Source organism: Stigmatopora argus, chromosome 7 (genome assembly GCF_051989625.1).
Source record: "Stigmatopora argus isolate UIUO_Sarg chromosome 7, RoL_Sarg_1.0, whole genome shotgun sequence".
NCBI lineage: Eukaryota > Metazoa > Chordata > Actinopteri > Syngnathiformes > Syngnathidae > Stigmatopora > Stigmatopora argus.
This window is the reverse complement of record NC_135393.1, coordinates 4,704,060-4,718,963: the sequence shown is the minus strand read 5'-3', so window position 1 is coordinate 4,718,963 and position 14,904 is coordinate 4,704,060. Positions and strand designations below refer to the sequence as shown.

General features: G+C 39.0%; 1 protein-coding gene across 2 annotated transcripts in view; it reads left to right on the top strand.

The window, feature by feature from the left end:
* cnnm2b (cyclin and CBS domain divalent metal cation transport mediator 2b) overlaps positions 1-7,764 on the top strand; it is a 56,744-nt gene extending 48,980 nt beyond the window's left edge. For both annotated transcript variants that reach the window (XM_077605598.1, XM_077605597.1), the window contains 2 exons: positions 3,889-4,067; positions 5,686-7,764. In XM_077605598.1, coding sequence (XP_077461724.1) covers positions 3,889-4,067; positions 5,686-5,967 — 461 coding nt within the window. In that variant the 3' untranslated portion in view covers positions 5,968-7,764. The remainder of the gene's footprint in view (positions 1-3,888; positions 4,068-5,685) is intronic.
* Positions 7,765-14,904: the final 7,140 nt, after the last annotated feature.

Here is a 14,904-nt window from a genome sequence, read left to right as displayed (position 1 = left end):
GAAACAGGTGAAAACCAGCTAAGAGAAAAGGTACTGCTATATAGTGTCGTACTTCTACTTATGAAATTAATTGGTTCCAGAACTTTTTCGTAAATTGAAAATTTCGTAAGTAGAGCAGTGCTTTATATGTAAATTCTCCAATTCGTTCCACGGTCCTCACAAAACTACCAACTAAACCCTTTAAAATGGGTCAAAGTGTCCCAATTTTATATGAAAGATGTGAGAAACACACAAAAATGAGAGGAAATTATAAGATAATGATTTATTAATGTCTTAAAATGAATAACAACCATACAAAATATATCCATGTTGAAACGCAGGGGAGTAAGAGGAAGCCAACGGTAGGCAACAGAGAGAGAGAGAGAGCATACGAACACATATACACACATCTCATAAACTCAACATTAAGAATTCAAACAACAATATTCACAACATTAATCAATAACAAACATTAACGTTTTGTGATTTCTTTGGAATTGTTGTGATTTTTTTGGATTTAGGTTGCTATCTCAAGACGACTCCCTATGACAACTTTTAATAATCTTTCTATAATGCAACAGACAAACGTTGTCAAAGTAGGCGATCGCACGACTCGTGAACACTTTTTGTGGATGTTTTTTTTCTACGAAGACAGAAATTTTTGCTGTCCGCCTTCTCGTTATATTCCTCCTGCATTGCGGAGTGTTCCATTAACTCTAGAGAGTTCATTTTTATGCCCCTCGACCAACTCATCAATGTACTCCTCGCTGACCACTTCTTTTCTTTCACACTGGTAATTTTCTTGGGAGGCATGATGATAAAAACAGAAGACGCTGCTTTATCCACACTTGAAAAAGCTCAACAAAAAACATCGATAGAGCTCCGTGACGATGAACGGCGGTCAAAAGTACAGAAGAGAATCTTGAAACAAGAATAGTGGTTGTTGTGAGACAGCCAATGAGAGCCCAGTAAAGTGTAGCGGGGTTCAAAACTGAGAATCAATGCATCCGTGACAATTTCCAAATAAAATAACGTATAAGGAAAGGCATTTACTTTTTGGGAATTTCATAACTTGGATCATGTTACGTATCTCGTAGCTCTCATTTGTATATAAAAATCTTTCGTAACCTGAAATTGTTGTACCTAGAGGCATTCATAAGTAGAGGTATGACTGTATTTGTCTGTCTTCTTTCTCTGTCTCAGACTCAGATGAGGCCTGCTTCAATTCCTCGGTCCATTAAAGCAGTGTTTCCCAACCACTGTGCCTTGGCACACTGGGGTGCCGTGAGCACATGAATAAAAATTCAACTATTCCGAGGTTCAAATATGACAAATATTAAATCATAGATTGTACTATTGCAAGATTCAAATTGTAATACTATGAGATTAAATGCACGTTGTTGCTTATTTTTCTCTAACGTGAAACGGAAGTTGTTTGGCTTCACGGGCTTCAACTTTTGGAGACGTTAAGTATGTGTGAGCACAAAATTGCTCTTCGCATAATGTTAGGAGATTGAAGTAATATTAGGAGTAAAAAGCAGTCGTAATGTTACGAGATTACATTTGTTTGCTTGTTTTTACGTACTTGAACCGGAATTTATTTGGTTTCAAGAGCATCACCTTTTGGCAATGTAAAGTCTGTGTGAGCACAAAATTTGGAGATTTAAGTAATATTCGGAGAAAAATTCATAACAGTATGAGATTAAAAACGATACATTACTTATTGTCACATCACTCGAACCGGAAGTTGTCTGGGGTCCGCAGACATCAACTTTTGGTGACATTAGGTTGGTGTGAAAAATTTGATTTGAGAATCATTTTAGGGGGATTTGATTCCTGTTGAAAAAAAACTTTATATTGTTAAAATAGGCAATATAGTTTTAAAGATTTTCAAATGGTGGTCTGCATTGAGATTTTTTGGATTGCAAAAAGTGTGCCGCTGCTCAAAAAAGGTTGGGAAACACTGCATTAAAGCATGTAGGGCGTTGATGCTGAAATAGCACAATGGGCGGCCAACGTGTGACAACTGGGCACGACAATAGTACTGACATTTAAAAATGACTGACAATGGCTATTTTGCAGAAATCTGGCAAATATTGCCTATTATTTATGTTTTTCTCCACTTTTGCACATCCAGAAAATGAACTCTTTCCCTGGGATGTACTGAAGAAGATCTTGTCTACCTCTCTAAAAGAAAAGATTAGTCCATATCTGGAAATGAAGTTGAATGAGTAATATTTAGCCAATTATTCCAAAACGTTTTGTGCCTGATTGCTACATACTGATGTTGCTGTAGGGTCAATACTTGCATGTGCTGTACTTTTTATATTTCATAACCTGACCCATGCTGCCTTTTGAAAGTGGAGTATTAATCTGCAAGACTTCACATGCCAGGTCTTTGGCCCACTGTGCTTGGCCTGCACATATACACACCACACACAAACACACTTTGTGCACCTAATAGACACTGATTTATTCCAACGTGGGATTACATACATTCCAATCAGTGTAGTAGCATGGTTTTAGATAAGCTGTTTTCACCTTGTTGTGTTCAATTTTCAGTAGGCTTCTTTAAGAAGTGGAAAAAAATAATCTGTCTTTAATTAAAAAAAATGAACAAGTATTTCCCATGTGGCGACTAATAATGCAAGCAAGCATCATCTTTGAAAATCACCAACTCATGGAATATTTTGTGGAAGTCCATGAAAACAAAGAAATTCAACATCGTCGTTGTCTACCAACTTCTTTAGAGGCTCAGAAATGGGAGCTCACGGATGGTAATTGGTATTGAATTCCAGGTATGTGAAGAAAGTGTTTTGGTTTAATGCACTCTTTCTGAAGGGAACTACACAGTTAGTACCTCTAGAGCCACCTCTTGTTGATCTGTTGGAATTATTTTTTTTAATTCTTGCAGTAGAGGAGCTTTGTGATGGAAGAGTTTGTGAACTAAGCGGACAGTGATGGTAAATTTTTGGATTTCTGTCCAATACTTTCAGAGCTTGCTTATAAATGGTTTCAATAGGTTTTAGTGTTGTCTTACAGGTCACTGACCAACTTGCTAGGCAATAAGTAATGTGTGATATGATTATTGTGTCAAAGTACATCTTTGCTGACTCAGGAGTTAGATTGATTCTAATGAACCTACATCTGCACAAATTTAATTTAATTCTATTCAGTGTTTTTTTATCTGTTGTTTACAGACGAGTTGTGAGTCAAGAGTGATTCCTAGGTATTTAAATACTTGGACTACATTGATTGTTTTACCTTAGACAAAATCTTTGGGGTAGACAGAGAGCACCTAATATATAGAATCTTTTGGAATAACTTTCAAACCACACCCTTGCGGCTTTGGTTCATTACCCAAAATTGTCTTTTTACAGTATAATCCAGAACTCAGAAGACTCCTGATGACGGTACTGTGCACATATGATTAGCCTAAGAAGCATACACACAGATACAAGATAAAGAACAGACCAGTTCCTGAGACACACTCACTGTTACACTTGATTGAGTGGCATGGTGACTATTTTTATCTGAAATGCTGATGCCTCTAATAAAATAGCTTGATTCTCACATTTACCAAAACTTCACATTGTCAGCCAATGAAATAGATATATACATATTATAAACACAGGTATTTATTGTGTTACTTAAGGGCACCCATTTTATCCGTATTTATTCCACGGCAAGTATTTACAACGTCGACCCTCCTCTTAAAGACCTCTTGAACCAAAAGGTTTCTTAATGAAGTCTGACCTATATTTGAATTAGAAATTCCTGTAAAAAGCTAGAAAATTATTTTACTGCATTCCTTTCTATGACTCACTGATAAATATACATATGTCTTTAGTTGGTCCATAGATGTATATATTTATGTTTAAAATTCATACTGGATAACTTCTCTCACAGAAAATAAATCTCCACCGCGGCCATTTGGACTCAACCACTCAGACTCTCTGAACAGGAGCGATCGAATAGATGCCATCACCCCCACGTTGGGCAGCAGTAACAACCAACTTAACTCCTTCCTGCAGATCTACGTACCTGATTATTCTGTCAGAGCGTGCTCAGACCTGTATTTTTTAAAGGTGAGTAGAAGGACTGACACGTTTATGCTATTTTGCTGATTAGGTTGTGACAAAATACAATTTAATATTGAACTTTTTCATTCATTCATTCATTTTCCAAACCGCTTATCCTCACAAGGGTCGCAGTGGGTGCTGGAGCCTATCCAGACTAACTATTGGCACCAAGTGGGGAACACCCTGAATTGGTGGCCACCCAATCGCAGGGCACAAGGAGACTGACCACCTTTCACGCTCACATTCATACCGAGGGGTCATTTAGATTGTTCAATCAGGCTACCCTGCATGTTTTGGGGATGTGGGAGGAATCCGGAGTACCCAGAGAAAACCCACGCAAGCCCGAGGAAAACATGCAATCTCCGCACGGTGAGAACCGACCTGGGATCGAACTGGAGTGGAACAAACGACCCAGAACTGTGAGGCTGATGCGCTAACCAGTCGCCCACCGGGCCGCGAATATTGAACTATTTTCTTCTTTTGAGAGACCAAATTTTGGTCTTTTGTATTTTATAAAACATAATTACAGTGAGTCCTGGGGTTACAATGTCCTCGACCTACGAAATTTCGACTTCACGATGCCTGTGTCTCGTCAAGTCCCTTGCACCATAGTTTCTGCTTAGCTGGTGCATAGTTCTTGTCTGTGTTTGCATTGGGAGTATCTTTGCCTTTTTCGCCCTCCTTTTTTTACGTTATTGCCTCAATGAACAAAGTTTTGTCTTCTAGCTTCAGGCAAAAGAATAGCACTTACTATAGATATGAAGATTAACATTATAAGAACAGAGAAAGGAGAAAGGAAAAACACACCGATGCACCTCGCTACACATATGCTGCGTTCCAACCAAAGTTAAACTATCGCGCGAAAACCACTTCCTCGTGGCCAAATGAGGTTTTGTGTTCACACAGACTTAACGTCACTGACCAACAAAGCCGACATCTTCAGATTTATGTAACCGAAAGATCAGAATGGTAATGAATCAGGTTGCATGTATGCTTCAGGTTGCAATGTTGATGTTTTGAGTTCTGTGTTTTCTGGACTGTCCCTGATCGCACCGCATGTCTGACTGGTCCAGTGGTTCTTAACCTGGATTCGATCGACGAGGTTAAGAACCACTGGACTGGTCGGTCAGAGGGACAGGCCGACAAGTTGGCTCTTTGGTTTCATTTTCTATTTGCGTTCCATCCTTTTTTTTATACTTAGTAGTATTTTGACAGAAATTTCTACTTTTCTACGCACGTTGCCAGCGTGGGAATGGAACTCTGTCGTAATTCTAGCGCTCCCTGTATCTAAAAAAAGGCTTGAAATAGTGTTTATTGTATATTGTGTAATGATGAAATATCATGTATGAGCTTCACTTTTTGAAATTATTGACAAAAATGTACGACGTGTGTTTCATGTGATGCTCCTGTCGATTAGTATTAATATTATAACATATAGAGCAGAGCTTTTGAAGGTAATTTGAAAAAAAAAATACTATAGTTTAGGAAGTGAAAATGGTAAGCAGTAGTATACGTAGCATTATGGTCTGCACTGTCCTGTTTTCACTGTCAATTGTTCCAGAATGAATTGTAGCCTTCTTGTTCTGACATGTGACCTGATGTCTCTCTCCTGACCATTGCCTAGGTAACACGGCAGCAGTACCAGAATGCTGTAATGGCGTCGCGCATGGACAAGACGCCGCAGTCTACGGACAGCGAGTTCACCAAGATAGAGCTCACGTTGAACGAGCTGCGCGATGGCGTGGAGACCCCCACCACGGTCACGGGGATGACCGGCACTGCCACCGGCACCCCGACCGTGACTGTAGCCTTGGCCAACGAGGCGTCCCAACTACTCAACCAGCAGCACAATTGCGTGGGCGTGAGCAGGAGCAACCACAACATGCACAACGAGGGGCCCATCTAGCCCGGAGACCCGGACCCGCCACCTTCCTGTCTGTTGGACACACAGTACAGTGGTGTAGCTAGAGATGAGGGAACACGGGGAACCGTGGGCGGGTGTGGTGAGGATGCCGTACCTGCTCAGTCAGTTGATAAGGCCCCCCCCAAAGGAGGGCTGTGGGGCCAAGCGGGCGCTGAAGGCCCCTTCCCCACGTCGGCAGCCATGCTCTATTACGCCTTCTTAAGACGGTGCTGTGACTGAGCTATTTTTTGGGACAAAAAGACACTTTCCTTGCGGTAACTTGGATGAGAGGATGACAGATTGGCCGAAAATATTCCCTGTACCAACCCCCTTCTGTACCAGCACACATTCATACACACACAGGCCCTTTTCCACCGAGCCAGTGCTCGTGCTTGTTCCGTCATTGAGTTTTGACTGCGGCTGGAGAAATTCCCAGCTGGCCCTCGTAACGCGAAGCACGAACCCTGTGGCCTCAATACGCCACGCTGGGCTGTGCATGGCTGCCGTTGGGTCCCTGCTCACCGTGCTCTCGTCCAGGGCAAGCTCTGGTAGGCCTCTGCTGTCAGTAAAGGTGCTTAGCTCAGGCAAACTGTATGCAACATTTTCGCCATGACGTCCCCGCGTCGACGGCCGTGTGAGTATACTGGCCTCACAATACAAATGATGGGCTTTTTGTTGAACTGGTAGCACTGGCTTCTTTTCTGCACCTGGGGAGAAAATTTTGGGACACTTAATCATTCAGCAGGATGAGAAAGTGTCTCATAACTTTGGACTGCGCGTCTAAATGCTCATATTTGCCCATGGCAACTTCCTCAATCTTACCCTCAAACAAGAACCCTCTCGTGCCGAGGACGTGGCGAGCATTTGGCGTGGCGCCCAAGTTCGAGCAGAACGTTTTTTCCCCCTCTTTTTGCTCATGCTAACGTCGTGTTATTTATGCAAACCAAACAAACATCGAGAACGACATTTTTTACTGCCGTGTATGAATTGCAGACAGTCCTCGACTTACGACCACATTCAGGAGTGACAGCTTGGTCATAAAGTGATGTGGTCGGATGTCGATCCACATACTGTATATGATCGCAGTAAACAATCGTTAGAACTTTGGCCTTAGACGTTTCTGTAGTCGTGATGCAGATCCAGGTTTTATTGAATTGAATGCTTTTATTGTCAGTATAATGAGATTTAAAGCTTCACCACGGAGTGCACAAATGACAACAAAGAACAATCAGACAAATAAATAATAAATAATTCCGTATTTTTTCGCATGTATGCCATACTTGTAACTCAAAAATATGATGACTGAATCCGGGGTACAAATTAGACTTGGCATGCACAAATCTGCAAGGTGACAAAGATGAAACGCCATAACGCAAGATAATGCGGCCGATACGGTCATTTATTTCAAAATAGAGAAAAGATTAACAGCTAAAACGCAAACAAAATGTATTATATATATATATATCTATGAATGAAGTTCAAGAAAAAAATAAACCGTAACTTGCCTAAAACGTGAAAAAACTCACTTGTGCCTGCCATTGCTCGCTCAGGCCGCTCCCATCTTACCGGAGACCCAGCCGGACACTCTTCATGGTTGTACTGCTCACGTGACTTCCTTTTTTAGTTCGTCCATGTGCAGGCAACCCTTCCAAAATGTGCAATCCAGCAGACGAACCTTTCGATTCATACAGTATCTCAGAAATACCACGTGCGAGGATTTTTCTTAAGATTCAAAGTATGGCTTATATGCAGAGGCGGTCAATATATGAGAAAATACGGTAGATACATAAGTAGCCAACACAATAACAACATTATATATATATATATATATATATATATATATATATATATATATATATATATATATATATATATATATATATATATATATATATATATATATATATATATATATATATATACATATATATATATATATACATATATATGTATATATATACACATACATAAATATACATATACATACATATATATGTACATATATATTTATATATATATATATATATATATATATATATATATATATATATATATATACATACATACATATATACATATACTATGACACATTTCTGGATTTAAACTCATGCACACCCCACTCACATGTCCCACTCTTGCTTACTGGTAATATAATGACTTACGGACATTTTTATATGACCCAGTCCTTCTTGACTCCGTTCCGATTGAAAACCAAACTGATTGTTGGTGAACATGAAACGCCTACATCAAAGCAACAAAGCACAGCATGAGCTCCAGCACCGAACGGTGGAAAAGGGACACACTACACTACAAGTCATTTTATCTTCCACTCAGGCCAAAGACCTTGGTCCCCCGCCAACCCCCATTTTTTTTACAAACTGGACATTCACGCTCTTTCCCAAACAAATCCCACCTTTAGCATCTTTCAGGGAAACTCGGCGGAAATTTGATCCCATCAACATGGACTTCGGAAAGTAATGGTTTTGCAAAGACTGCACCAAAAACCACTTTGAGAGAACCTATTTCATCAGAAACCAAGAATGTTTCCTGTATTTATTTATTTTATAGTATTGTATGTATATATAAAGATATATATATATGTTTGTGTGTGTGTGTGTGCGTGCATGCGTGCGTGCATGTGTGTGCGTGTGTGTGTGTTTTTGCGTAGCAATACGATATGTGACAGTGTCAATAAAGCATTCACTAAGTCACATCAGAAAGGACATGCTACATATATGGAGCTAAATATCCATTTGTGTATATGAGGGGGTGAAGGTCTTTTACAGCTATAGTATGTATATTACAGATTGTCTTATTTTTACTATTGTGTATTCAAAATTGGGCTTTTTTCACCTTAGAAAAATCACACTATTGCCTTTAAGGAAAAAAATCATAACCTTGTGTATTTTTAACAATGTGCAATGAAGAGAACTTTATTTAAGAGATGATTATTAATAATTAAAAAGAATGACTATTGTAAATTGACAGCTATATTTGTATGTATGCTCTGTATGTATTTGAATGTTGGCATTTGAAAGATGCTAAAACCCACATTCACGTGCAAAATTCCCTTCATGTCTAATTAGAGGCCTCTCACGGTTGTGAGATCACAGTCAAATCTGTTGTACATCCGAGTGGGAGTGTGGATGTGTTGAGGGAAGGTGGGCGCGCATTCGCCAGCCAGTTCAATCTGAAAAGGAGTGTTTTTGTTTTTGCCAACTTTACATTTAATCAAGCTTGACTATTGCACAGTATTAATGACCTCATCTAACTTGTTGAGCATTATCAACGTCACAAGAAGAAACCTCAACATTAAATATGTCCACGGATGACACATGACATTCCTTATCCACGCTGTAGTTTCATTTGTCGGTTTTTTTGCTACACGACATTCCACAACTAAGCCTGATTCAAGTTCATCAAGGCTTTTCTATTTTTTGACAACAGTGAATGTGAGAAGAGTGTTGTGGCGGCCATCACAATACAGATTATAATCCTTGTTTAATAATTCTTTAGTTCTGCTGTTTCACAACTGTGGCTGCCATTAAAAGATTTATGTTTGATACTGTTTTATTCTTCAATTTCATATATATATAGTTTATTGTCATATAGAGATTTTTTTCTTCTTCCAATTCATTTGTCCAACCTGGTGGCCCATTGGGCGAGGGGTTTTGCACGTCAGCCTTACATATCTAGGGTCGAGGGTTCGATCCCAGGTCGGTCCTCACTGTGTGGCGTTTGTATGTTCTACCTGGCCTTGTGTGGGTTTTCTCTGGATTTTCCGGTTTCCTCCGACATCCCAAAAACATGCAGGGGAGGCTGGTTGAAAACTAAATTGTGTGTGAGCATGAAAGGTTGTAAGTCTCCTTGTGCCCTGTGATTGGCTGGCCACCGATTCAGGATGTCCCCGCCTAGTGCCCGTAGTTAGCTGGGATAGGCTCCAGCACCACCCGTGAGCCTTGTGAGGATAAGCGGTTCAGAAAATGAATGAATATTCCTTGCCTGTCTTGGAAAACCCTCCTAACAAAGTTTGCACAACAAATCTACATTCCTGATAAATGTTACTCTTTAAAAAAAGTTTCTTGTTTAAAATCTAACAAGACAGAAAGACCGGCAGTAAATTCATTTGCAAACCAACTTTTGATTTGTTTGAATTTGAAAACCATTCGGATGTGTAGGGATAACCGGATGTATCCTTCTCCCCAATTTCAAACATGACGGACGAATCAGCACTTTGTGGCCCAGATCTGGATAAGTGACGTTTAAAATGCAATGGAAATTGTTTTATGTAATGGAGAAATGAGACGTGCCCACAACACTTCACCAGGCTGGCATCCATACCTACTTGAAAGTTTGGATGGATATCACAGAAAATCTATTGACTAATTATATTTAATTTCTTCCTATTATTAAGATTACCAGTTAATTCCTTCATGAGGAAAGTTTTTTTTTGTCATTAAAAAACGACAACCAGATAAAGACCTAGTGTCCACATGCATGGGTATCACGTTTCGGAGGCATGTAGGCCACAATATTAACTAGTGATGCACCAATACTAACATCCGTAATAGATTTGGCACTAAAATGATGTCATCGCAGTGGTGGACCGTCAGGGCCTGCAAGGTCTTCTATCTTTTGTCCATGAATACTTATTAAATATTTCCAAATTGTCTGTCAGCTTCCTTTCATTGCTTTAGCCACTGGTTATGCTGCTTCCAAATGTGTCTTTTCATATTTAAGCATTTAACCAATCACATTTCAGCCATTATTTGTTGCCAGGGTTAGAAATCTACCTGAAGGCCTTCACAGTCAGTTCTGCAGGCCCTGCAGCATAAAACATGCGTGGATGAAACTGTTGCTTTAACCAATCAGATTTCGAGTTGGCGACACCAAGGCCTTCTCATAGGCGTAGGGATACTTCATCGCTTTCACAAACTATGATTGGCTAGTGATAGAGTGGACTAGCCAGAGCTACCAAACTGTATCTGTAGCGGGTTGCACAAGCAAATAGTATATTGTTCTGTTGGTTTAATAGCAGTTTTGTCAACCCACAATGGCCGAAGGAGGAGAAGAAGTGTATATGGTTGCAGATTTACTGTCAAAGCTTTTTTCAAAAAAAGCTGGACATCATTAAGAAAGGTCGGACAACGCCGAAGCAAGCTAGCCTGTCCCAACCGGAAACAGACATTTTCAGTCCTAAATTGAATAAAAACATACTATGCCAGAAATACGACAGGACAGGCTCGACTTTTAGCATTACCTTCGATGGCAATAGAAAAGATGATGGATTTTGTGTTCAAATAAAAATGATTTTTGGTGAGTAAAATGTGGCTATATTCCTGAATAATATTGTATGAGATTATTATTTATGCTTTTTATGTGTCGCAGCTGTAGCTGCAGTATAGGTTTTATAGCCATAAAATAGTTGTTGATGGTTGGATTGACATGTATTAGATTAGTACACATTATTGTGAAAACTATTTTTTGTGTCTATTTTTCATGACCATGACTAGGTCAGAGTTCAAATGGCCGCCGCCCACCTTCAACATGGTGGATGAGCCAGCAGTCAGTACGGCAGTGGACTGCAGAGCAGCTCAGAAGTGACGATTTACCGAAGAAATGCCTGATAACGTCCTTACAGGACAATGCGGCACATTCAGTACGTTGTCATTTGAGGATTTCGAAGCCCCAGTTCTCATTTTAAGCGTACTTTTTTGACAGGAGCATACTTTGTTGGCTTGATGTGGCACCACGTGGATGGAGACATCAAAATGTTTGCAAACAATTTGGCTACATTGCGTTACCTCTAGCTCTTTATGTTTAATAAGAAATCATTACATTACATCCAAGCGCAGATTGTTGGGAAACATCAAGAATGTGGCCAAAGCGGCCCTAACAAGCTGTTTGTCAGCTAAGTCAGTGTTTATTTTTTTCATTTTTTAATAGTTTGTTTTCTCCACCCATGTAACAATTAAATATCGGCGTTCAGTCTTCACGGCTTTGCTAAATTAGCTTGTTTTTCCCGTTATGATAGATTCAAATTTTGAATGAAAACACACTAACTGGCTTGGTGTTGATTTTTAATAGCAAGAACCTGTGTGGATAACACACACCCAGACAAGTGCCATCTAGTGGAGGTGGAATGAATAAACAGTACACTTATAGAATATATATTATCTTCACCCTGGGCTTGTTTTCCCTTGACTTTCTTAAAGGCAGACCTAAGGGCTTGGACCTTTTCACTTTTAGTTTTAAATGTAGTTTTGACAAAACCCATGAGACATTCATTTAACAATAGCACAGTGGTCATTTTTGACTCAGGTTTAAACATATGGTAAAATAACAATTTTTCCTCAGTGTAAGAAGAGGAAAACAGACGCAATGATGACTTTTTGGGATATTTATTTAAAAAAAAGAATGGATTTGAAATGATTGACTGAAAACCTCATCCAGGATGAAATAATATGGGAAATGAATGTGGGTCATTTGTCCATCCAAATGGTTAAATGAGCAATTACATAATCACGCTGTGGTGTTTTGTAGATGTTTAAATCCACGGAGATGGTGGCGGAGGTGAAAGCAGTCAAAATCGACGAGAAGACCAAAGAAGTCAAGACAGAAGTTGTGGATGGGGTAAGAACGAAGTGTTTCAGGTTATTTATGTAATTTCTTGTTTTCATGTCATGTGTACTAAACCTACCCATTTTGTATCTTGCTTCTCTTCAGGGTCCACCAAAGGTTACCAAATCAACCCTAAAGAAAGGGTGACACGGTGAACGGCAGTCTTTGACACCAACATCCCCTCACTGGTACTTGTCGTTATAGAGCAGGGGCCTCCAACTCCGGTCCTTGAGGGCCCCTGTCCAGTATGTTTTCCATATCTCCCACCACATCTCAATCAACTCATCAGCAAGCTGTCCAGGAGCTTGTTCACAATCATTTGATTTTGGTGTGTTGGAAGACATGGAAAATAGACTAAATAGGGGCCCTTGAGGACTGGAGTTGGAGATGCCTGTTATAGAGACTGATTATTTTTTAGCCTTTCTGCCTCGGACAAAAAGAAAAATCAAACCAAGCCACTGGGCTTCAAAGTCATCAGAGGGGTATGTCTAATATTTCCTTTTTTTCTCTCCTGTGGCTTTAGTGTTGCTTGCCTTCTTTTGCAGTGGGATGAAGGCGAGCTGACTGGGGAAAGAAGAGATGGCACTTGAGTGTGCTCGCCGTCATACTGGGTGTATTGACAAAAGAACTACATATCCCAGCATGAATCGCGCACGGGGGAAAATGAAGTCGCAGGCTGCTTACCGTAGTTGCGAGACCTGTAGAGGATGGTGTACCCTATCGACTGATTTATTTTATTTTATCGTGATAACAATTTTAGTATTGGTCCATATATAAAGCACACTGGATTATAAGGCACCCTGTTTCTTTTGGAGAAAATTTAAGACTTTTAAGTGCGCCTTATAGTCGTGAAAATACGATATATATATATATATATATATATATATATATATATATATGTATATATATATATATATATGTATATATATATATATATATATATATATGTATATATATATATATATATATATATATATATATATATATATATATATATATATATATATATATATATATATATATATATATATATATATATATATATATATATATATATATATATATATATATATATATATATATATATATATATATATATATACAGACGCTCCCCTACTTACGAACGCAATTGGTTCCGAGCGATTGTTCATAAGTTGAATTTGTTTGTAAGTTGATTCAGTGCTATATTTTGTATTATAATTTATGTTTAAGGCCGATATAAGTATATTGAAGGTTTATATAAGTGCATTTGTATGTTTAAGGCTTGTATAAGTAACACGCATTGGTTTGTACTGAAAAAAAATAATAATAAAATGGAGAGAATATGTACAGTACTGTAGAGAGAGAGATTTATGTATTAGAAACTGGCCAAAAGAAGCGACCTAATGACGATTGCACAGTTTTCTTCTTTTTTTCATCATAAATGATGCGGTAGCACTGTATGGCATCATTCAATTGATTTGCAAACTTTGTGCAACGTTCAATATTTGGGTCCTGCTGCTCGATCTTTCTGTTTATAAATGGTACTGACGGTCGAACGATTCAATGCCCGTGAAACGCTTACCACTCTCACGCGCATCAAGCTTCGTTATTATTGCCACTCGTTTCAAATGAAATGGCTTGCCTCTTCCTTGCAACTCCCTCAATAGAAGCCTTTAGCTTTTTACCAACCATATTCAATATTGGATGCATGAGATATTTAATGATACAAATGAAAAAGGCTCTTTGCACACTGGAGATACATTCACGCACTTCCGCATTGCAACGAAGAAGAAGGTAGATGCTGGGTGAGCTGAGCTCTCACAGCGCCAGGCGTCGGTATTAGCGGCGGAAAGAAGTACTACTCCGAAAAAGGCGTGAAATACAAAATTGGACTTGCAAACATTTTTGGACTTAAACGCAATTTGCAGACATGTTCGTATGTACCGTTGTTCGTAAGTTGAATGTTCGTAAGTAGGGGAGCGTCTGTATATGTATGTGTGTATATATTTGTATGTATATATATTTGTGTATATATTTATATATATGTATATATATATTTATATATATGTATATGGCCTGAAATAAAGGTGAGTTGATGTAAAATATTAAGTACATACATATACGTACGTATATACATATACTATACACATTTGTGGTTTCAATCCGTCTCCCGAAAATCGATTTCTATGCTTGGTGACTGTTCAGACCACAAAAGGGCCACCCAGTTTCAATCTAGATGGGCTAAGAATGTGATTTTGGCTGCCAATCTCATCATCTCATCAAGGCCTCAGTCAGGTTAGGCCCCTCGCAGAGAAACAAAAGAACAAAGCGAATGAG